The sequence below is a fragment of the Sciurus vulgaris genome, assembly GCF_902686455.1.
Source record: "Sciurus vulgaris genome assembly, chromosome: 2".
Classification (NCBI taxonomy): Eukaryota; Metazoa; Chordata; class Mammalia; order Rodentia; family Sciuridae; genus Sciurus; species Sciurus vulgaris.
The window spans coordinates 90,949,204-90,971,932 of NC_136462.1; the positions used below are offsets into that span (position 1 = coordinate 90,949,204).

The window sequence follows — 22,729 nt, forward strand, 5'->3', positions numbered from 1 at the left end:
AAAAAAAGAAAAGAAAAGAAAAGAAAAGAAAAGAAAAAGAAAGCATCGAGTGCAACCAGAAATGGTGGCGCACACCTGTAATCTTAGCTGGTCTGGAGGCTGAGGTAGGAGGATCCCAACTGGGCAATTTAGTGAGATCCTATCTCAAACAAAAAAAAAAAGAAGAAGAAGAAGAAGAAGAAGAGGAAGAAGCATGTGCGATTCCCTGGGTTCAATCTCCACTTAAAAAAAAAAAAAAAAAAAAAGAGGGAAGGGCTGGAGTTGTGCTCAGTGGTAGAGCACTTACCTAGCACGTGTAAGGCACTGGGTTCCATCCTCAGCACCACATAAAAATAAACAAAATAAAGATATTGTGTTCATCTACAACTAAAAATATATAAAATAAAATAAAAAGGACTGTGGATATAGCTTAGTGGTAGAGGGTCCCGAGGTTCAGTCCCCAGTACTCCTAAATAGTCAAGCAAAACAACCAAATAGGATAATTAAACACAATTGGCTAAAGTATTCATAAAGCAGAGGATTCATTATACTATTTTCTCTACTTGTGTGTATGTTTGAAGCATTCTATAATAAAAAAGGTTAAAAAGAATAAGTCAGGCAAAGTGGTGCACACTTGTAATCCCAGCAACTAAGGAAACTGAGACAGGAGAATCACAAGTTCAAAGCCAGCCTGGGCAATTTAATGAGACCCCAGTCGCAAAAATGTAAAAAAAGAGCCAGGAATGTAGCTCAGTGGTACAGTTCTCCTTGGTTCAATTCCCAGTAACACAAAACTTAAAATTTTATTTATTTAAAGTTTTTAAAACAGAGCCAAGGGGGTCTCAGGGCATAATTCAGTGGTATAGAACTTGCCTAGTATGTGTGGGTCCTGAGTTCAATCCCCAGCACCAAAAAATAATAGTAATAACCACCACCATGACAACAATAATAAATTATAAAAATAAAGGTGGAAAATTCCTACCTACCAGGCTGAAATTAAAGAGGGTTAAATAGATAAATACAACCAAATAGAAGGCATTCCCCTCCCTCTTACACACACACACACACACACACACACACACACACACACACACAGAGTCATACAAGAAACTCTTCCTCTCAGGTTCATCTCCAGGTGAAATTTTGTAGAGAATCATTTTTCTTCTACACATTTGGACACCTTTGTCCTTTCAGAAATCCCAAACTTATTGTTGTCTTCCTATTCCTAAACTTGCTTTCGGGAAGAAAATTGATCATTTGGAAGTTCCCCTGTGACTCTAAGCCAAAGTGTGGTCTCCCCTGGGAATGTTATGTGTCTCCTTCACCATAGGACAAGGAGTTTCCTCCTCTCTGGCTTAGGAATTTCAGGAGGGCATGTTTACTGGGCACAGCAAAAATTTCCAGCACCCTTAGAATCACAACTTAGGCAATTTTTCCTGCAAGCCCCAAAGGCAAATATTCTCTGCCTTTGCTACAATGACAAAGAACATAGTCTGTGGTTGGCCTCATTCCTTGAGTGGATCCTACAGTCCACTCAAGGCAGGTCAGTGAGACTGCCACGACCTTAAGGCTCACCTTAGTTCCCTTCCAGAGGAAGGGAAGGCCTTGAATCTACAAAAGCTAAAGCAGCTGCTTCCTGGAAGTTGGCGTCAGGGTGTCCTGCAATGTCTTTTTGGTTTTTGTTTTTAATTTCCAGGTTTGTCTTCTCTGAGTCTTTGGCCTCCTTGATCAGTTTTGAGTCATATAAGGCAGGGAGTCTGGGTTCCATCTCCAGTACCACAAACAAAATAAAAATTAAAAAAAAATAAAGGAAGAGGGTTGGCAGATTTAATTTACCAGTGTACGAAGATGTCATGACTTAACCTAGATCTGTCCATAAAAAGGAGTTGCCACTGGCCCTCCTCTACCCCTGCAACCCTTTGTTACTCCCCTGGGATAGATATGGGTGACTCTCTCTGGTTTTATTCAGAGGACAGGAACTCCTGGGACAGCTGCTCCTGCATTAGGTCAAAGACATTTCCTGTTGATTTGATTAGTTTCCTTCCAAGCAACGCATTTATGGAAAGAAGGGAGCTTTTGCAGGCATGCATTTGCACAGGCAGTCAACCTCCTCCAGTCACACACACAGACACACACACTTTCTCCCCATCCACCCACAAGGCGTCAGTCACATTTAGAATTTGCACAAATGCACACCCTCCCTCATACATTACAATGCACACCCTCTCACCCACCTACACATTTCTTCCACAAAATCACACCTGCTCCTAGAAGTGCATTCCTATACTGTGCCCTGAGAGAGAGAGAAAGGTAGGGGAGATAGGCAAGGTGAGTGGGTTGTAATCACTCATGAACCACACACCCTGAAAAAGAGAGCTGAAAGTCAGAAGACCAGGGCCCACAGATCCCCCTCCCCCGCTGTAAGTAGAAATACCAGCACTGAGAGGGATTCTAAATTAAAAGTGGAGGAAGCAGGAACTCAGCTCCTTGTCCCATGTGGAAAGTATGTTGCCTGGAGTGACAGTGATGTGCCTCAGACCTGCAGCTGCAGTGGGAAATTTGTCAAGGCCATAAGTGGAGAATGCAACTGCACAAATGATGCCCATTGGAATGATGGCAAAGGGTAATCCTCGGGCTAGATTCTCTCTGAGCTCAGGAAATGAAGGGGTAGGGGATGAAAGGAGAAAAGGAAGCTTGAGTCAGCTTGAATCAAGAAGGGGAGTCTCCCCCTTAGAGGAAACTTGAAGTCCCCTCCAGAGAAAAGAGTTGAGAGAAGATCTTGAGAGGGATAAGTGTCCAAAAGCAGAGCAGCAGCAGCCTGAGGCCATTCTGGCTTCAACTCCAGAGTATGGTCTGCCCAACCAAGCTCGGAAGCAATGGATTCTGGAATGGAACGATTCTTTTTCTTTAGGAAAGGACCCACAGTGACCAAGAAAATTGACAAAGTTCAGCTAAAGCTTCCAACTCTTCATGGTGCTTCCTTAGTCTCTCCATGTGCTGCCGCCTGGGGGCGCGCCAGCTGGGTTCCAGGCTGCTGCCAATTCTACTATTGTTGTTATCATTAGGATAATTAATAAACAAGCACTGATGGGGCCAAGTGGAAGAAGAGCCAGGCCCCTGCTGCTCAGAAGGAGCAGATCCAGTGAAAAGATCCTAGGGCGCTGAGTGGCTAGTCCTTTCTCCCTAACCAGAAACTCTAAGAAGGACCTTTGGGGTGAGTTCCAGGGGACAGGTAGAGGCATGGACAAGGGGAGGAGAATACTTGTCAGGCCTGGTATGGAACCTGTTCTGCATCTGCTTGACAGGACACCCCGCCCCCACCGCCTGTGATTACTGGTTATGGGGCAGGCTCTGAGGCAATTATTCACTCATTTAACATGCATATATTTATGGAGTGTCTACTCTGTGCACGGTGGCCACTACTAACAATAACTAATGTTTCACTGGATAATGTGAGGACAGAGCCAACTTAGCACCATGTCCTGGATGTGAAAAAGGTAGCAAGTTGGAAGAATGATAATCCCCCAAATACGTGGGCTATTGAGCTTTGGCCTGTGTAGGGTAGCAGTGGGGATATATATCAGAAATCGAATTCATCAAACAGATCTTGGAGAACTGAGGACCCCCATGGCAAATTGGAAAACACCCTGGGAAACTGGATTGGAGAAACTGGTTATTTTCGTGTAGGGTTATACTTGGAGATAAAGGGTGGGAATAGAACACAGAATATTAGGAATTTGGGTGAAGGTCTCAATCAATGAAAGAGGTACAGGGATGCTAGCAGATCCGGGGAGGTGGTGCGGCTGTTGGTTGGGAGTGTCTAGTATGTGCTTATGCTCTGAGAGGGCAATGCTGGTTTCTGGGTCAGAGTTTCGGCCAAAGTTGGGGTGTGGCAGGGGCCTCCGACGAGATTTTGAGGGAAGGATCGGTAGTGTTAAGTTGAAGAGGCTACGAAAGTATTAAGGGAAAGGAGGGGCGTGGCCCGGGTGCCTATTCAAGAACCAAGTCAGAACCTCGGGATGGGCATTGGGGTAACTGGGGCAGGGGACGCAGTCCGGGGCTGGGAGGTCTGGGGAGTGGGCGGGCCAGAGGTCCAATGACAGTGCCGGAGTTAGCGCCCCGCGCGAGCCCCCGGGGCTCCGCGGGGGGGCGGTACGAGCCCGGGCTGCCGGCGGGCCGGGAGGAGGCGGTGGCTGGGAGAAGAACATGAATCAGCGGCAGCGGCGGCGACGGCGGCGGCTGTGGAAGGAGCGCGGTGGCCCGGGAGCGGCCCCCGGGACCCTGCGCTGCTGACGGCTGCGGCGACTCGAGGCCGACGCGGGTCTCAGAGACACCGGCCCAGCGCCGCCCCCCGGGCGGGCCCCAGCTCCTCCCGCGGCCCTCCTCCTCCTTCTCCTCCTCCTCCTCCTCCTTCTCCTCTCCTCCTCTTTCCTTTCCCTCCTCTCCACGCTCGCGGGCCCGGCCCGGCATGGTGCGGCGTCGCCGCGGATGGCGCTGAGGCGGAGCATGGGGCGGCCGGAGCTCCAGCCGCTGCCGCCGCCGCCGCCGCCGCTGCTGCTGCTGCTGCTGCTGGTGGGTCTGGCCTCTCTGCTGCTCCCGGAGTCGGCGGCCGCAGGTAGGGTCTGGCTCGGGATGTGGCAGAAAGCGGGAGACTGCGGAGGGGCGCGGCTGGGGGTCGGAGCCCAGGGACAGCAGCCGAGTGAGACCCGGGCCTCCAGAGCAGTAGACTTGGGTTGGGGGACCGGGGGACCAAGGTTTGGAGTGCAGCCGGTTGGCTGCCAGATCTCCGGTCGGGGTCCCCGCCCCCAACTTTCTAGTGCCCAGATCTCTTCTGGCGGGGTGAAGGGAGTGGGGTGCGGGGTGTGTGGTCAGCGGGGGTGTTTGGAATTGGCTTTTCCCGCCTGCATGTTCCTAGTTGTTTGCTTCCCTTCCCCAGTTTTGGGGACTTCGTTCTGCCCACCGCACACAGGAAGGGCCCACTCTGAAACCACAGGGTCTGGGGGCTGAGCACCCAAGGGGAACCCACCTATCATTTAGGTACAGGGGCTGTGAGGGTGCCCAGTCACAAAATACATCTGGTTATACTCTAGTTCCTGTGCTCTCAGGGCTTCCTGAAACGCAATGTTGGAGAGCTTGGCTGGGGCAAGGTTTCTGGTCTTTGTGGGGGTTAGCCTTGTGTTCCCACTTAGCCACTCAGGCATTTACTGGTGGTGGGAGGGCTCCATGCAGCACCTGTTCCCCAAGTTCTCAGTGCACAACTCTGGGACTGCTGGGAGTATGTGGGGTATGAGGCTATCATTCCTTGTCCTGTGACTGATGCTAGATGAAGGAAGTATAGTAGAGACACAGGCCAGGGCAGCAGCCACTGGGCTGGCACCTTCTCTTGAGAAACATTTCCTGCCTTATCAGTCTCTCAGAGGAGGGAAGGGATGGGAAAGGAAGGAGAAGAAGGTGACAAGTATTTATAAACTGATGCTCAAAGAGCCCAGGAATTTGCCTGGAGACACACAGGAAAGGGGAGGAAGAAGCAGGATGGGACTTCAGCTCTGCAGATACTTCACCTGCCTATCTACTTAAAATATGCCAGAGGCCAGGAGAGGTGTGTGTGTGTGTTTATGTGCATGCACAGAAGTTAAGTTTCCAGTAGATGGGTCCTGTTGATGTGACAGTGGCTTTGGGGCCTCCTGCTTAGGGCCCCTTCCCTCCCTTCTACCTCCCACTTTCCTATCTCCACCCCTGCTCACATGCAGGTATTAATAGAGCAGGCGCCTGCCAGGAAGGCTGCCATGTGTTTGATCTGACGTGGTTTTTCGGCCATATGTTCTCCACTTCGGGGAAGCACCCCCTCCTTCTCTTCCTCAGCCTCCCTTCATTTGGCAGGGTGGGGTACAGGGGGCTGCTGGCAGCAGTTCAGGATTGGGCTGACACCTTGGGTGGAGAACTGGCATCTGACAGCCTGTTGCACTGGTTGGGTGAAGCAGTCATTCCCAGGGTATTACCTGCCCCAGGAGTTGACAGCTCCCCACTGTTTCAGCCCAGCTTGCTTTCTTTTTGGTGTTTGGGCACGAGGGAGCTGTGAGGAAGAGGTCTTTACTTAGAGTTCGGGGAAACTTGGCAGTGACAGAAAAGGTCCCTGGAGAGCTTTCTTACCCCTTCCCCCAACACAGGTCCAGGTTTCCTGCTCTCCCACCCTGTCCTGCTGTCTTTTCCTTGGAATTGGCTGAGAATGAGCCTTCTAATGCAGAAGCTACATTCTGGAAGAGAATGGGAGATATTTCCAGAGACAGGGCAACCTCAAATAGGCTGACATTCTCCTTCCCACCCCTCAGGCCTGAAGCTCGTAGGAGCCCCGGTGAAGCTGACAGTGTCTCAGGGGCAGCCAGTGAAGCTCAATTGCAGCGTGGAGGGGATGGAGGAGCCTGAGATACAGTGGGTGAAGGACGGGGCTGTGGTCCAAAGTTTGGACCAGATGTACATCTCTGTCAGCGAGCAGCACTGGATTGGCTTCCTCAGGTGCAGGATTGTGGGGGAAGGTGTGGGATGCCATCCTGGGTGCAACCTGTGCTCTTTTCTTAATTCTTGGGAGTTGGGGACTGTGCTGAGGCCCGTGGCTTCTATTTATTTTTTTCAAGCATCACAATATTGGTCTCTGGTTTTTAAATTTGACAACTTGTGGAATCTTCTTCCAGAAGTGGGGCAGGCTAAATCTGCGAAGTCCACCCAGCAGAACTGCCCCTCTTGACTTCAGAGAAGCAAGCCTGTTGTCCTGTTTCCACAGCCTGAAGTCAGTTGAACGCTCTGATGCAGGCCGGTACTGGTGCCAGGTAGAGGATGGGGAAGAAATTGAGATCTCACAGCCAGTGTGGCTCACAGTAGAAGGTGAGAAGGCAGAGCCACAGGGATGTGTTGTCCTGTAGCAGGTGTTGTCTACTGAACCTCTGCAGAGAAAATGCAGTGGAAGCTGGGCTGCCCCACAGCCCCATGGGGCCCAGTGGCACCGGCTCTGAGTGCACCCCAGACATCAAAAGACCCTACCTTCTGGAGTCTGGATATCTAAGAATCAAAGGGGCAACTGGGATCCACAACCTATGGAGTGCAATCTGATTTATCTGAGCAACAATTCTCAAGCACCCATCTGAGGCTGGTCCCTGCACTGCCGAGTGGCCCTACCAGCCGAGAGAGGGGTGGGGGAGGGGAGGGAGGTTCCACAGCTGCAAGAGCTCAGAGCCTTTCAGCCCTGGAAAACAAAGTGACTAAGAAAGTAACAAAGGGCCCTGAACAGGAGCTGGGGCCTGCCAGCAGAACTCTGCTATAAAGCTCCCACCCACTCCCTCCCTCCCTATGTGCCCCTCCCCCAGCTCCCTACCCCCAGCCTTCTCTCTTCCTCTGAGAAGAGCTGTCGGAGTAGGTCTTGAGGGAGTGTGGGGGGCCGGCAGCAGAATCTGCCTCACCCAAGGGGGCTGCAGGAAAGAGATTCTTATGGAAGCTGATATAAAGAAGCACCTCTGCCCCACAAGCTTGATGCCGGTTCTGCAATTGACCCACTCATAAGGGGCCTGTGGGGACTTCTGCATAGAGGACTTCGGATGGATGTGAACTTGTTATTTGGCCAGTTGAAAGCTACAAGGTAGAAAGGCTCACTCCGCACTCCCCTTCTCTCCCTAGGTGTTCCATTTTTCACTGTAGAGCCAAAAGATCTGGCAGTGCCACCCAATGCCCCTTTCCAACTGTCTTGTGAGGCCGTGGGTCCCCCTGAACCTGTTACCATTATCTGGTGGAGAGGAGGCACGAAGATTGGGGGTCCTGCTCCCTCTCCCTCCGTTTTAAATGTGACAGGTGAGCAGCCTCAGGAGGGGCTTCAAGAAGGGAATGAAATGAGTTCTTGCATTTAGTGAGCCTGGCAAGTTCTGTCTCAATCACAGAGTTTGCTGTTGTGAGTATCCAGAGCAAACCCCAGTGCCTGGGTGCGTGAGCTGCACCATTGCTAAGCTCATTAGACAGGTGTGCCAGGCTGGCTAGGTGGGCTGATTAGTGGCAGTCCTGCTGTGTGTACTCAAGGAAGGTGCTGGGGCCTCCTTGCCTGGCTCACAGCAGTTTAGGACATGCACAGCTGGCTCTGGGAGATGAATTGTGTGAGACCAGGGGCACCCATCCCCCCCCACCCTCCCAAGGGAAGGAGCCAGAAATCAGCCCACGCAGAGCTAGGGAGGAGTATCTGGCAGACACTGAGAAGACAAGACTCTCAGGCTGCAGAGGGAAATGGGGAGAGAGTTAAGGGGGAGACAGAGGCCACAATAAAGATACAGGGGCCTCCTCCCCTAATGGCTATTTCCAGACATTACATATAGATAAATATCTACATCTTTCCATACCTCTGCACAGACCCAAAGCAGCCACACCTGCACACCAGCCTGGGTTCCTTAGTCTGAAGGCACATTTGTCACATGCTTGTGAGGCTCACTGATCTGTGAAACTATAAGTTTATTGTTTCCAATTGAGGCTTGAACTAATTAAAAAGAGTCTGAGCTTAGTTTCATGGGTTAGAAGGTGGGAGGAAAGGGACTCTGATCTGTCTAGTCCCTAGCGGTTTGATTCTGGAGAGGAGGTGGACTACAGGACCTGTTGGAAGGAAGACAGGCCTGTTCAGAGAGGGGGTTTGGTTCCTTCCCTCCAGACGTGCGTGGTTAGGACCCTCAGGCAGCCAACCTGATAATTAGCACTCCCTAAACTCCTACTACACATACCACACTGCGCTGGACACCACAGGGGACTGAGGAAATACAAAGGAAATAGAAGCTACCTTTCCAGCCCCCAAAGAATTGAGTTCCACATGCATAAGGAACTAAGAACTATTGCAAGGCAAAGAATCTGCAAATACAACAATGACAGGGCACAGAGCAAACAAAAGGGCTCTGCTAGAGATAAAGGTATGGCCAGAAAAGGGACAAGGGATGTAGCTCTGTGCTGTCTGTGGGAGATGGGATTGAGGTGGGAGGGGCACTATAACATTTCTTAAGTGCTTATCTGTGTGCCATGCACTTCACCATAAACTACCTGATTCTCCCAGTTTTCGCATTTCAGAGATAAGAAAACAGCCCCATCCAAGCTCAATGGAGTCCTTGTTGCATTCCACCACACCCCACTCTAGCCCCTTCCTTTGTCTGGAGGGACTTCTAGGATGTTCAGGCCAGATTCTGAGTCCCTCTTCCTCAGTCCCACACTGAGTGGGAATTGCTGCTGGGAGAGGGGCGAGGGACTAACTGAGGTTCTCTGGTCCCAGGTGTGACCCAGAGAACAGAGTTTTCCTGTGAAGCTCACAACAGAAAAGGCCTGGCCTCTTCACGCCCAGCTATTGTTCACCTCCAAGGTAGGAGTACTGGAGGCAGAGGCACGTAGGTGAGACCAGGGGCATTCCAGCTTTCCTCAGTCCTGTTGGAGATCCCTGAATGAGGGTAATTGGCAAAACTCCATTCCTAGTGGGAGCACCTGAGACCCTGCTGTGGCTGAGATAAGAATAGAATCCAAGCGTCACAGCAGATTTCCCATCACGAAGCAGAGCCTTGCGAGGGAGGGAGAGAAGGAGCCAGCAAGAGATGGTCAAGGCTCATGCCCAACCTTGTTTCTGCCACTCCTGTGGAGGGAATGGGGGTGGGAGAGCAGCATAGCAGATGATAGAGACCCAAAGGGCTGGTGCACAGAAGAAGGGAGGACAGAGGGAGGTAGGAAGCTAGAGTGCGAAGGAGCTTGTCTGTGGCTGTAGAAGCAGCTGCCTACTTCTTTATAGTTCCCAAGGCCCCAGGTACTACCTCCACATAAGGTCAGGACCCCTTATTTCAGAGAGAGAGGTAACCTCTATCTACAGCCTAAGCATTTTCCCAATATGAGCAGCTATCCCTTACTGGTCGCTTGGTTTGTGTACCACTGTGTCCCAGGAATGCTCAGTAGCAGTCTTTAGGTTGGGGGTGTCCCAGGCCCTAGGGGGAACTCAAGGCTTGATTCTTATGCTTCCTCCTCCCTTCTCTCATTCTTACTGGACACTGACTCTAAGTCCCCATCCACAGCATTGCCTGCAGCCCCCTTTAATATCACAGTGACGAAACTCTCCAGCAGCAATGCTAGCGTGGCCTGGATGCCAGGTGCTGATGGCCGAGCTGTGCTCCAGTCCTGCACAGTCCAGGTAAGCTGAGGTGGGCCCAACAGACTTTCCTGAACTGACTGACCATGCCTATTCTGGCTGCATGGCACTTTGTTACAATGATATCACATTTACTAGGCCTGCTCATAGGTCTTGGTCTGCAGTACTATTCATATGAATAGCCCAAGCCTTTCTCTCTTAGCCCTGGCAACTAAAAGATTGCAGATTGGCTCAAGCCTGTGCGTTCTTCAGACTGGAAAGCAGATTTCCAGAGCAGAATTTGGGGTACCTGGAAGAATTGTGTGTGTGTGTGTGTGTGGCTGGGAATTGAACCCAGGGCCTTGTCCTTGCTAGGCAAGTTTCTACCACTGAATTGGAAGAGTTTTTCTTCTGGGGTGAGAACCTTTGATTTATCTGATAGTCTGCACTTTCGTGCCTCTACCCCGCTGACAAAGAGAAGAACATGAGGACTAGAAGGGGTCTTAAGCCCTGGAGGGTAGAAAAGGTGGGTAAGATTTTACCACACCCAAGAGGCAGTGCCAGCTTACTTATTTTCATTTGTTTATTCTAAAAGGATTTACTGAGAACCTTTTGAAACTGGTCTAAGCAGTTCCCTGGGCTAGACACGTCCCTGTTCTGGGTTTCACCTTTACAGGACCCCACTTTGACTCTCCTTGGCCCTTGCCCTGGGGAAAGAGAATGCAGGGCCAAGGAGACAAAGATTCATCTCCCCAGATTGTCCTTTCTGACACACCATACTGTACATATTCAGCATCTACTGCCCTGACTGCCCTGGGTCTGACTACAGGGCCTGGGTAGGCCTCTTCCTGGTTCATACTCCCAAGGTAGAGCATTCTGTGATATGTACACCTCTAAACCCCTAGGGACAGCTATTTGTGGGGGGATGGGAGTAGAGTCTGGGTATGCAGACAATATTATCCACACCTGCGCATGCGAGTCTCTTTATGGTACAGACCCTTGCCTGGGGGCCAGCTCTTCCAGTGCCCCCTCACCCTGATTTGGGATGCCAAGGATCTGGAGAATTATAAATGTAAACTTAACTTCCAGGTGTTTTTGAAGTCTTATTTCTCAAGGTATGAAGACAGAAATTATTGCTGGGTGCAGTGGGGCATGCCTGTAATCCCAGTGACTCAGGAGGCTGAGGCAGTATTGCAAGTTTGAGGTCAGCCTCAGCAACTTAAGCCCATAAGCAACTTTTGAGTGAAAGCACCCAGAAACCACTCTGGATGCAGGAACTCACACAAGAGATTTTATTAAGTGGAGAGGCAGAGTGTCTCCCTGCAGGGTGAGGGTGAGGGAGAAAGAGAGAGAACCAGCAGGAAAGAGAGAGAAAATGGTGGGGGAAGCTATTAAGCAGTGGAATTTCGCGGGCTAATAACAACAGACCAATGGTTGGCGAGGAGGTTCTCCGGCTAACAATCTGGGTTGTAAGGTGGTGTGGGGGAGGCAGAATAATGGCCGCAGCAAAATAGCAAATCTGATGCCAATAGTGATAGTGTCTCAAAATAAAAAATAAAAAGGGCTGGGGATGTGGCTTGGTAGTAAAGTGCCCCTGGGTTCAATCCCAGTACCAAAAAAAAATAAAAGAAGAACTTATTTAATAGTTTGTTAGATAGGGCTGGTGGTGTGGTTTGGTGGTAGAACATTTGCATAATATGCAAAGCCCTGGGTTCAATCCTAGCACTGCAAAAAAAAAAAAAAAAAAAAACAACTTTGTTATCTGATTTATAATTTTTTTTTCCTTTGCTACTAGGGGATTGAACTCAGGATGTTTAACGACTAAACCACATGTCCAGTCCCCCCCGCTTTTTTTTTCCTCTCCAAGACGGGATCTCACTAATTTGCTTAGGGCCTTGCTAGGTTGCCGAGGCTGTCCTTGAAATTGTGATTCTTCTACCTTAGCCTCCCAAGCCACTGGGATTACAGATGTGCACCACCATGTCCAGCTTGATTTATAATATTTAAATATCTAGTTATACAGTATATGGATCTAGCCCTGGGCCCCCAAAATGTTAAGGTGAGGGACTGATATCAAGGTAATCTCAGGCTCCTGTTTCTTCTCCCTTAAGAATCTCAGAGATTTGGGATGGCATGTAACAATGAGTGGCAAGTGCTTTGGAACACTTAAGGACCAAGTAAAGAAGGACAAGAGAGTTTTTGTTTTTGTTTTTTTTGAATAACCAAGAAAGGTTTTCACCAAGAAAGTGATATTTGCACTGAATCTTAAACAATGAGTAGGGCTTTGCTAGGAAGAGCAGGTCACTCCAAGCAAAAGGAAGAGTATCTGCAACACTATGGAGCTGCAGAGCCTTCTGCAATACAGGGTAGAAGCAGGTGGGAGGGGACAGATTTTTCATACTTGCTGTTAGATTTAAAGGAAGCATTCATTCCAGTTCCCCTACCATACCTCGCCCATCTTCCATCTCATCTCATTGGCCTTAGGAACTTTCTTCCCCCACTTACTAGTTTTCTGTTTTTCTGTAGGTGACACAGGCCCCAGGAGACTGGGAAGTCCTGGCTGTAGTGGTCCCCGTACCACCCTTTACCTGCCTGCTCCGGGATCTGGAGCCTGCCACCAACTACAGCCTCCGGGTGCGCTGTACCAATGCCTTGGGGCCCTCTCCCTATGCTGACTGGGTGCCCTTTCAGACAAAGGGTCTAGGTAAGGGACTTACGGAGGGAGGTTGGCTCAAGTTCTGAATAGAGTTGATTCGGAGGGGCTACCTGAAATGTACATTCAGGCCTCATTTCCTGAGAGCTCCTGCTGTGCATCACTATGTACAGCTTTGCATCTAGTTTTTTGTGGGTGGAACAGAGAAGCAAACTGGAAAAGATCAGTCAGATAATGGAGTGATGAAGAGTGCTCATGGCCAAGAAAACCCCTAAAGAGATCTAAGTGAGGTCTGAAGGATAAGGAAGAAACATGTAAATATCTGGGGAAAAGTCACTGCAGGGAGAGGGCAAAGCAAGTGCAAAGACAGGAGAGCAGAACTGGTTTGAAGTTCTCTGGCAGTTGCAAGGAGGGCTGAAGCTGGCTGAGAGGCAGTGGTGGTGGGGTGAGGCAGTTACCCTGGTGGATGAAGAGGAGTACTACTGGCCTGAGGTGCTGCCTGTTCCTGCCAGTGACTTATGCTTCTTCCAACAGTGGGTGAGAGCAGTCAGCCAGGAGGCAAGCCCTTCCCCAAACTACTGCTCTCAGCTGTTCAGTTCTTGGTGACTGGTTCCAAAAGTCTGCACGGGATAGTGATGGTGGGAAGGGTAGGGATTTAGGCAATATTCTCTCTTTGGGTACAGCCCCATCCAGTGCTCCCCAGAATCTCCATGCCATCCGTACAGACTCAGGCCTCATCCTGGAGTGGGAAGAAGTGATCCCTGAGGGCCCTTTGGAAGGTCCCCTGGGACCCTATAAACTGTTTTGGATTCAGGACAATGGAACCCAGGTAAGAGGCAGACCTTTCTACTTTTGCTGCTCTCTCCAGGCCCTGAAGCCTTCAGGAGCTTCAGAATGGCTGTCTTAAGCAGGTCTGGGCCTTCCACCACCCCAGGGAATGCCTTTCTCCTTCTCCCTACACCCCTGGCAAACTCCTCTCTTTACTGGATTATGTCTCCTTTTGGGATTGCATCCTCTGGCCACTTTGTATGTGAAGCAGGAAGCACATTCCTGCATCAACTGGGGGAGGGTGCAGATAAGGCTTTATCCCTAGCCCAGTTACCTCCCATCCCCCACCTGTTCTGAGTCTTGTTTGTGTTCTAGAGAGGCCTGAGCTCTGCAGCCTGGAGCAGGAATGTGATGACTCCCAGAAGGCTGTGTTCTAGTCCCTGTACTCAGTGCCCCTAGGCTCCCATGTTCCTAGTTAGTCCTTTTTCTGTCCTATTGCCCCAGCTGGAGGCCTTCTTAGGCTCACTGTGGGCGGGTCTTTTCCTGACTACAGGATGAGCTGACCGTGGAGGGGACCAGGGCCAATCTGACAGGCTGGGATCCCCAGAAGGACCTGATTGTGCGTGTGTGCGTCTCCAATGCAGTAGGCTGTGGGCCCTGGAGTCAGCCATTGGTGGTCTCTTCTCATGACCATGAAGGTGAGGGGGGGAGGGGCAGGAGATCAGGGATTTCAAGGACAGCCTAGACTGGTGGGAGGAGGCTGGTTGCTCCTGTTCTCTCAGTAGGTCCCAAAACTCAGAGTCAGTTAGTTTAGACAAGGATTGGTATTTATATCTCATTTTCCTCCTCTTGCCCCAGAACTGGCATAGAAATCATAGGTCACACTATAGGTGACAAAAGACAGGGCCTGTCAAAGTCCAGGTAGGAATTCTTGGATCTTCCTTTGGAGCCTCTTTTACCTGGGCCCTACTGACTTAAGGAAGCCTCTTGACTGGGCCAGGTAACTGTCCTGGGAAAGTTCTAAAGGGACTCATTGGTGTCAGTTGATGCCACTACAACCTCCCTCCCACAGGCCAGCAGGGCCTCCTCACAGCCGCACATCCCTGGGTGCCTGTGGTTCTGGGTGTGCTGACAGCTCTGGTTACAGCTGCTGCTCTGGCCCTCATCCTGCTTCGAAAGAGGCGGAAGGAGACACGGTCGGGTAAGGGAATGGGAATGTAGAGGGAGAGGCAAGTGGTGACAAAAAGTATTGGACCCTGATCCCAAGTCCTGGGTTTCCCTTTAGGCAAGCCTTTGACAGTGTCATGGCCCGAGGGGAGCCAGCTGTTCATTTTCGGGCAGCCCGGTCCTTCAATCGAGAAAGGCCTGAGCGCATTGAGGCCACACGTGAGTGGTGGAGGATCATAGGAGGGAAAAATGGGCTGTCTTGTGCCCCTATCCACATTCTTTTACAACTCACTAGTTTGCCCCAGGAGGTCTGAATGTATTGTCCCAAGTACAGAACAGTGAAAAAGACATACAGACTTAACTTCCTGGAGCTCTCCACTCGCACTGTGGGAGAGCTTAGTTCCTCCTGCTGGGGACAGGGGCTGGGGTGAAGAAGCAAGCTGAGTTTGGACTGGGAATCAGAGCTCTACCCCTTTCTTACCTCCTCCCCACAGTGGACAGCCTGGGCATCAGTGATGAACTGAAGGACAAACTGGAAGATGTGCTCATCCCAGAGCAGCAGTTCACTTTGGGTCGGATGTTGGGCAAAGGTGTGTGGCCTGTGCAGGGTTGGCAGGAGTTTGCCTTCTCTGATGGGTTTTGGTTACTCCTGTTACTATCTGAGGAGCAAGTGGTTTGGGTTAGCTCCTATAAACCAAACATTCTCACTGACTCCTGAGTTAGGATTGTTAGGGGAATGGTTGCTGGGAATAGAGAAGGCTGAGGAGCCACTCCTGGCATGCTCGGCTTTGGGGAGAGGCAAGGGAGCCTCCTCCAGTTGCTCCAGAGTCTGATGATTTTATGTCCCTATGGAGGATCACCTGGGGAGCAGGCGCCAAGGAGACTCCCCCTCATTTGACTTGGTTCCTAGGAGAGTTTGGTTCAGTGCGGGAGGCCCAGCTGAAGCAGGAAGATGGCTCCTTTGTGAAAGTGGCTGTAAAGATGCTAAAAGGTGAGTGGAGAATCATAGTTGTTGAGAGAGGTTCTCATGAGGAAGGGTAATAGAGGTGCCTGGTCCTCCAACAGGCCCTGCTTTGGCCCAAGATTTTCCAAGATGAGCTAGTCAGCACTAAACAGATGCTGTGAATAATTCACAAGCATAAACCCACACAAAGACTCATGCCTGGGCTGGGGAGATAGCTCAGCTGGTAGAGTGCTTGCCTCGCAAGCACAAGGCCCTGAGTTCGATCCCCAGTACTGAAAAAAAAAAAAAAAAAAGACTCATGCCCAGCATTGCAATCTGCTGTCAGGAGTGACTGTTCACTCTTGGCTGGTTACAGCTGTGGTTGGTTGAACTACTGGGCTGTTCAAACCAAAGGGAAGACATTCACAAGTGGAAAATTGTTGAATAGCTCCACTTCACAGGGATTCTTCTGCTCTTGATCAGGTTGTTTCCTGGGCCCCCTGTGAAGCTCAGGACATCTGAAGGATAAGACCTAGGAGGCTTGAGTTGGAGCTGGGGGCACCTTTGTTTCATCTCCATCCGCCATTCATTTCTTCCAGCCGATATCATTGCCTCAAGTGACATTGAAGAATTCCTCAGGGAAGCAGCTTGCATGAAGGAGTTTGATCATCCACATGTGGCCAAGCTTGTTGGTAAGCCGATTTTGTGGGGGAGCAGATATAGACTAGGGCTAAAAATATGCTCCACTGACAGGAGAGGGCACCATATAGGAGAGAAGTTTGGCTTTACCTGGTAAGCCAGTGACAAAATAGCAAAGAGGGTCCTGGCTAAAATCTGACCTCAGTCCAGTAAGGAACATAGTTTGCAGACCCAGTACCAACAGTCTGCATATGAAGACTATTCCTGGGGGTGGAGAAGGAGAGGGCAAGGAAGATTTTTCCAGGGATCTGGGAAGAGTATCCAGAGCCATTCCTGGGCAGTCCCCAGGCCAGGGTGGAACCCTGGGGAAAGAGGTAGCAGAGACAGGTTTAGAGGTGAGACCTAGCAGGTGGGGACTAATGTAGACACCTGAGGCTGCTTGACCTTTAATGTGCCCAACTCCTGACTCTCCCTTGTTCTAGGGGTGAGCCTCCGGAGTAGGGCTAAAGGCCGTCTCCCTATCCCCATGGTCATCCTTCCTTTCATGAAGCATGGGGACCTGCACGCCTTCCTGCTTGCCTCCCGGATTGGAGAGAACCCTTTTGTGAGTGCCTGGGGTGGGAGTGGCCAGGAGGAAACTGGTAGGAGAACAAAGCCAGGAATAGGACAAAGACCCTGGAAGAGGAGGGGCTTGGTAGGTAGCACTGCTAGAGCTGTTAGGGTGAGGGAAGGTCAGAGTTTGAATCCATTTAAGGTAGCTTCCTTTTCCCTTACAAAGCCTTGCTGAGAATTTTAGGCTGGACAAGGGCCTTTCTGGGAGAAGAGACTTGTGGAGCCCCAGGGCAGTAGTCTTGATTTTCAGGCTTTCTCACACTTGCCAAAATTTCCTTGCCTTGGGAAGATCCTCCATCCCCTTTCCTTCCTTTCAGTGATTCTGAGGACAATCTTTAGGCTTTCTGGCCAGGGAATCCCATTCGTCCTGCCCCACCTGGGTAGGCAGGTCCAGCCTGAGCTTGCCCTGTCTGCCTACCAGAACCTGCCCCTCCAGACCCTGATCCGGTTCATGGTGGACATTGCCTGTGGCATGGAGTACCTGAGCTCCCGGAACTTCATCCACCGAGACCTGGCTGCTCGAAATTGCATGTAGGAATTATGGAGGGCTCAGGGGTGGGAGATAGCAGCTAGTGCCAGGAGGAGCCAGCTGACTGCTCCTGCTGGGACAGTACCTGCTATGCATGGGGATAGCCTGGAAGCAAAGATATCCTGGCTTTAGTAAGACTGTAAATACTGGAAAAGGCTGACCCTGCCTTCAACATTCCTCACAGGCTGGCAGAGGACATGACAGTGTGTGTGGCTGACTTTGGACTCTCTCGAAAAATCTATAGTGGGGACTACTATCGTCAGGGCTGTGCCTCCAAATTGCCTGTCAAGTGGCTGGCCCTGGAGAGCTTGGCTGACAACCTGTATACTGTACACAGTGATGTGGTGAGCAGGGTGGCACAATGAGGCTTGGTGGTAATGCAAATGATGTGGACTGCCATGTGGGTATACTATACAACCCTCAAGGGCCTGGCCAGGTCTGCTGTCTGGGCTTTGACTGACTAGTTATGAGACCCCTGACCCCCAAGATGTGCTTGCCTCAGAACTATGGTTCTGCCTGATTCAGGAAGCCCAGTGACACCTCCTTCCTAAACTCAATTCTGTCCCAGTGGGCCTTTGGAGTGACCATGTGGGAGATCATGACTCGTGGGCAGACACCATATGCTGGCATCGAAAACGCTGAGATTTACAACTACCTCATCGGCGGGAACCGCCTGAAACAGCCTCCCGATTGTATGGAGGACGTGTGAGTACCCTGGGAAGGGAATGAAGAAGAAAAAAGGAAAAGGAAAGCAACATCTGAGATTTTGATTAATGGCTGCCACACAGCTACTGGCCCAATGGGGAGCTCAGAACTTCAACTGGACTTTTTGTTGTTGTTTTTAGCAGAAATGCCCTTGTAGTTAGTCAGAGGGAATGCTGACCTCTACCCCATACTTGCTATTCATCCACCACCTCTCTCTTTCCCCCCTCTCCCATTCCATATTCCTCACTCTAGCCTTTTTTTTTTTTTTTTTTTTTTTTTGGGTGGTGCTAGGGATTGAACCCAGGGCCTTGTGCATATAAGGCAAGCACTCTACCAACTGAGCTAGCTCCCTCCAGCCTTTTTTCATTACTCTGTTTTCTCCAGTTTCTAGGGAAAACCAGGAATCCCAGGGAAAGAGGCACAGAGTTCAGCAGTAGAGCAGTTTTCCCTGTCACCGTCTCCCGATGCCTGCCCCCCTTCCTCCTTCTTGGGACCCCAGCTAGGCTAAGTGAACCTCCTGGGCTGAGGTCCCCTCCTGGCAAATGAAGCTGAACAGATCATGGGAAAAACTGGACTGCTCCCTCATTCTCTCCTGGCAAGGAGAGAGTGGGAGATTGGGTTCCTTTCCTGGTCTTGGTTTCTTCTTGAGGAAGTGGAAGGGAACTGAGATCTTGCGAAGAAGGAAGCTGTCTCCTTTCCTTGCTTCAAGCCCTAGTTCCTTGAGAGCAGGGTGGGGTGGTGGTACTGCCTACTGTAGTGTTATTCAAACTTAGCTGGTCATTTTAGGTGTTCTTTCAGCTAATCTTCCTGAAGCCCTATGAGGAAGAGACTATTATTATCCCCATTTTGTAGATGAGGAAATAGGATTAAAGAGGTTAAGTAACATAGCCAATGTCACACAGCTATTAAATGAATGAGTTGGTGTTTGAACCTAGATCCCTGTGGTTTTAGAATATGTGCTCTCAACCATGAAATAACTGTGATTGGTTTGTTCTAGTCTTACTTCCCAATTCCATCCAAGCCAGGGTGTCCCTGGGACCCCAAAGGAGGAACTTTTGCTAGCACCATAGGAAGGAGTCCACAGTGATCCAGGGAAAAATGTGCCCCTTTTGTTGCTGTGGGGTTGGACCCACAGAGGGATAGGCAGAAGAAGGCTAAGCCTAAAGAGTGGGCAGTGGATTTGAAGTGCCTAATGCCTAGGCTCTATGTGCCACGCCTGCACCTGAGGGGCAAATCTGAGGGCAGGAACATAGTAGAGCTCAGGGCATGGTAGGGACTAGAAGCTCAGATCTCCCTGAAGCTGCAGCTTCCTTCCTCCCAGCTGGAACTGGTATTGTCAATGGTGGGTGGACAGATACTGGCCTCCCACCAGGCAGCCTGGTGGCCAAGTGCCAGTTGGCTCCTAGAACAGCCTTGAGAATGTGTCCTGGTTTGGCCATGTACCCTTGGCCTTGGACCATTCCCAGGGCCTGCTTGGGGTCTGGCATGATTCTTCTCATCATTGGGATCCCCTCTCAGGAGGGCTAGTGCAGTAAGTGCTTAGAGCTTTCATCCTGAAATAGGCAAAAGAGTCAGACATCAGCCTCTTCCCATTAGTTTTTGTGAAGGTTTTGTTGTTGATGTTGTTGTTGTTGTTGTTGTTGTCCCCCTTGCCTGAGTCATTGCTTAGGCTTCAAGGAATCTGTAAGACTTCTGAAATAGTATGCAAAAAGTATTCCTGCTTGGGGAAAGGATTTGGAAGCTTTTCTCAGATTCTCAATGGTATCTATAGACAATGAGGATTTCAGAATACCTGAGGGAGTACTACTACCTCATGAGGACTTGGATGTTCAAATGCACCCCATAAAAATAACCCTGATGCTGGGCATGGTGGCACATGCCTGTAAGGCCAGCTACTCTCAAGTCCAGCCTGGACAACTTTCTGAGACCCTGTCTGAAAATAAAATAAAAGGGCTGAGGAGGTAGCTCAGTGGTAGAGCACTTGCTTTAGCATGCAGGAGGCCCTAGGTTCCACCCCCAGCACCACAAAAAAATAAAATAAAGAGCAATCCTCTCTCTGCAAGACAAAAACATTCTTAGTACTGCCTCCCAAGGCAGTTTAGGAGGAACTTTGGAGCCACCCATCTGCTTCAGGAATCTGTTACTTTCTCTCTGTGTGACCTTGTTAAGGTTCTTAACCTCTCTATGCTTCAGTCTCCACATCTGTAGACTAGGGATTGCTTTATTTCACAGATGTTGTGAGAATTGAATAACTTAGTAGGTATAAAATATTTAGAAGGGGGCCTGATACATAGTAAGCCCTGTATACTACTGTGTTAAAAATATATATATATAACCTCTGCTTTTTTCGAAGGAAGGGCCACTATCTCGCCTCACCTTTCTCTCCACCCCAGGTATGATCTCATGTACCAGTGCTGGAGTGCCGACCCAAAGCAGCGCCCAAGTTTCACATGTCTGCGAATGGAACTGGAAAACATCCTAGGCCACCTGTCTGTCCTGTCTGCCAGCCAGGACCCCTTGTATATCAACATTGAGAGAGCTGAGCAGCCTACTGAGGAAGGCAGCCTGGAGCTGCCCTGTGGGGATCAGCCCAGCAGCAGGGCTGGGGATATCAGTGGCATGGGGGCAGTGGGTGGCACCCCCAGTGACTATCGGTACATTCTCAGCCCTGGAGGACTGACTGAGTTGCCTGTACAGGCAGACCAGCAGCCAGAGAGCCCCCTCAATGATGCCCAGAGGCTGCTGCTACTGCAGCAAGGGCTACTGCCCCACAGTAGCTGTTAGCCCACAGGCAGAGGGCATCTGAGGCCATCTGACTGGCTCTGCTAGCCACTGTGCTGGCTGACGAAACCCCATCTGACCCCAGCCAGCAAGGTATGGAGGCTCCTGTGGTAGCCCTCCCAAGCTGTGCTGGCACCTGGACTGACCAAATTGCCCAATCCCAGTTCTTCCTGCAACCACTCCATGGCCAGCCTGGCATTAGTTCAGGCGTTGGCTTGGAGGAGGTGGGCCAGACCTGGTTGCCTGAACCCAGGCAGCTGGCGGGTGTGTGTGTGTGTGTGTGGGTGTTTCCATGGTTACCATGGGTGTGGATGGCAGTGTGGGGGGGGGGGAGGATAGATCCAGCCCTGTGGGTGCCTACCCTCCCAGCTGAGCTGCCCCTGCTACTTTAGTGCATGCATTGAGCTGCCTCCAGCCTAGGGGCTCAGCAATGCCCACCGTGCTTGGGGTTTAAATGCCAGTTTGCCCTTCCAAGTCACAGAGAGATGCCCTTGTACTATTATTCCCTTTTAGGTGAGAGTTGGTAAGGGGTTGGTACAGTTGGGTCCCAAGCCCGGTGGCAAGAGATGGTGGGACACTCTCAGGTCTGAATCCTTACTGATACTCCACTCTGCCTGTGCTGGGAAAGGTGGTAGGGAGGGTGCTTCCCTGAAGTCAGCCTACCCTTCCACTGCATGCTACCAGGGGTCCATCTTTTGAAGGCAGTGTGCTGATCTGGCTAGAGGCACTGAGGGCTGGTGCAGGAATCCAGGGACAGTGAGGTGGGAAGAGTTCAGGAGCCCTTCTCCAAGCTCTCCCACAGTCTGAGCATGCTACCAAATACCCAGATAGTCCAAGACTACTAACAAAGGCAGCTGTATCTGAGCCCAGCTCTTCCCCACAGCAACCCCTTAGTCCCACCCTCCCCTGACCTCCCTCCTCAACATGACATCCTCTTCTGTCCCAAGTCCTCAGAGAGAAAATAGGCCCTACGGCTGGTGTGGATGAGGGGGGAGTTCCTGGAGCTTGGACCCAGCCCTGACTGGGGGAGCCCCCTGGAATGCATGGGGCAAGCCCTTCCCGTTAGGGACATTTCCAAACTGTTAGTTGCTGTTTAAAAGCAGAAATAAAATTGAAGACTAAAGAAGTAAGGCTTTGTCTTTTAAATGTTTACTTTTTTCCATGTCACAAAAATGAGGCATCTCTGCATTGAGAAAAATCTGGAAAGGCACATGCCAGAATGTTAACAGCTGATATCTTTGTATGTAATTAAGGAAACTTTTTTCCTTCATGTTTTTCAAGTTTTCTGCATTGAGCACAAAATGCTTTTGTAATTAGAGAAGACTCCAGTGAATCTCACCATAGATGATACATTGTAGACAATTAGGAAAATGCAGAAAATCATAAAAAATGCCAATTACCTGTAATCCCACCACCCGGTGAAAACCACCATTGACCTTTTGAAAATGCAAGTATTTTGACAAGTTCTTTATCTTGAAATAAAGAGGCTGTCCTTGCTGTCTCCTGCCTCTCTATCATACTTTTTCTTCTGTCCTGGGTGTAGAAACTTTCACCTTTTCACCCTGCTCCGAGCCAGGGGAAACTTTCCTGGAAGTTTCTTCAGGAGGAAGAGTGAGTCTCCTGAGAATTAGAAATAAGGGTAGGGGAGACTGGGACTGTAGCTCAGCGGTAGAGTGCTTGCCTATCCCGTGTCGAGGCACTGGATTTGGTCCTTGGCATACCACAAATGAGATAAAGGCATGCTGTCCATCTACAACTACAAAATTTTTTTTTAAAAAAGAATAAGGGCAGAAGGTTTGCTTCCAAGTATTTCCATGAGTGCCAGAGGGCACTCATGGC

General features: G+C 50.3%; 1 protein-coding gene across 1 annotated transcript; it reads left to right on the forward strand.

Annotated features, from left to right (window-relative positions):
- The first annotated feature begins 4,184 nt into the window (after positions 1–4,184).
- Positions 4,185–22,389, forward strand: TYRO3 (TYRO3 protein tyrosine kinase). Its single transcript, XM_079128797.1, has 19 exons — positions 4,185–4,594; positions 6,309–6,492; positions 6,758–6,858; positions 7,645–7,815; positions 9,260–9,346; positions 10,041–10,156; positions 12,620–12,797; positions 13,430–13,575; positions 14,068–14,212; positions 14,587–14,731; positions 14,800–14,900; positions 15,176–15,271; positions 15,592–15,672; positions 16,224–16,316; positions 16,746–16,867; positions 17,297–17,406; positions 17,589–17,748; positions 17,973–18,109; positions 20,503–22,389. The coding sequence occupies exons 1-19, from the start codon at positions 4,468–4,470 to the stop codon at positions 20,891–20,893; spliced, it is 2,691 nt and encodes an 896-aa protein (XP_078984923.1). The 5' UTR covers positions 4,185–4,467; the 3' UTR covers positions 20,894–22,389.
- The last annotated feature ends 340 nt before the right edge of the window (positions 22,390–22,729 follow it).

Bases quoted from the DNA above. Each gene is read 5' to 3' on its own strand.
- TYRO3 (XM_079128797.1), top strand. From the start codon at position 4,468: ATGGCGCTGAGGCGGAGCATGGGGCGGCCGGAGCTCCAGCCGCTGCCG. The intron at 14,901-15,175 runs GTGAGTGGTGGA...TCCTCCCCACAG, and splicing joins TGAGCGCATTGAGGCCACAC to TGGACAGCCTGGGCATCAGT. The intron at 15,272-15,591 runs GTGTGTGGCCTG...CTTGGTTCCTAG, and splicing joins GGGTCGGATGTTGGGCAAAG to GAGAGTTTGGTTCAGTGCGG.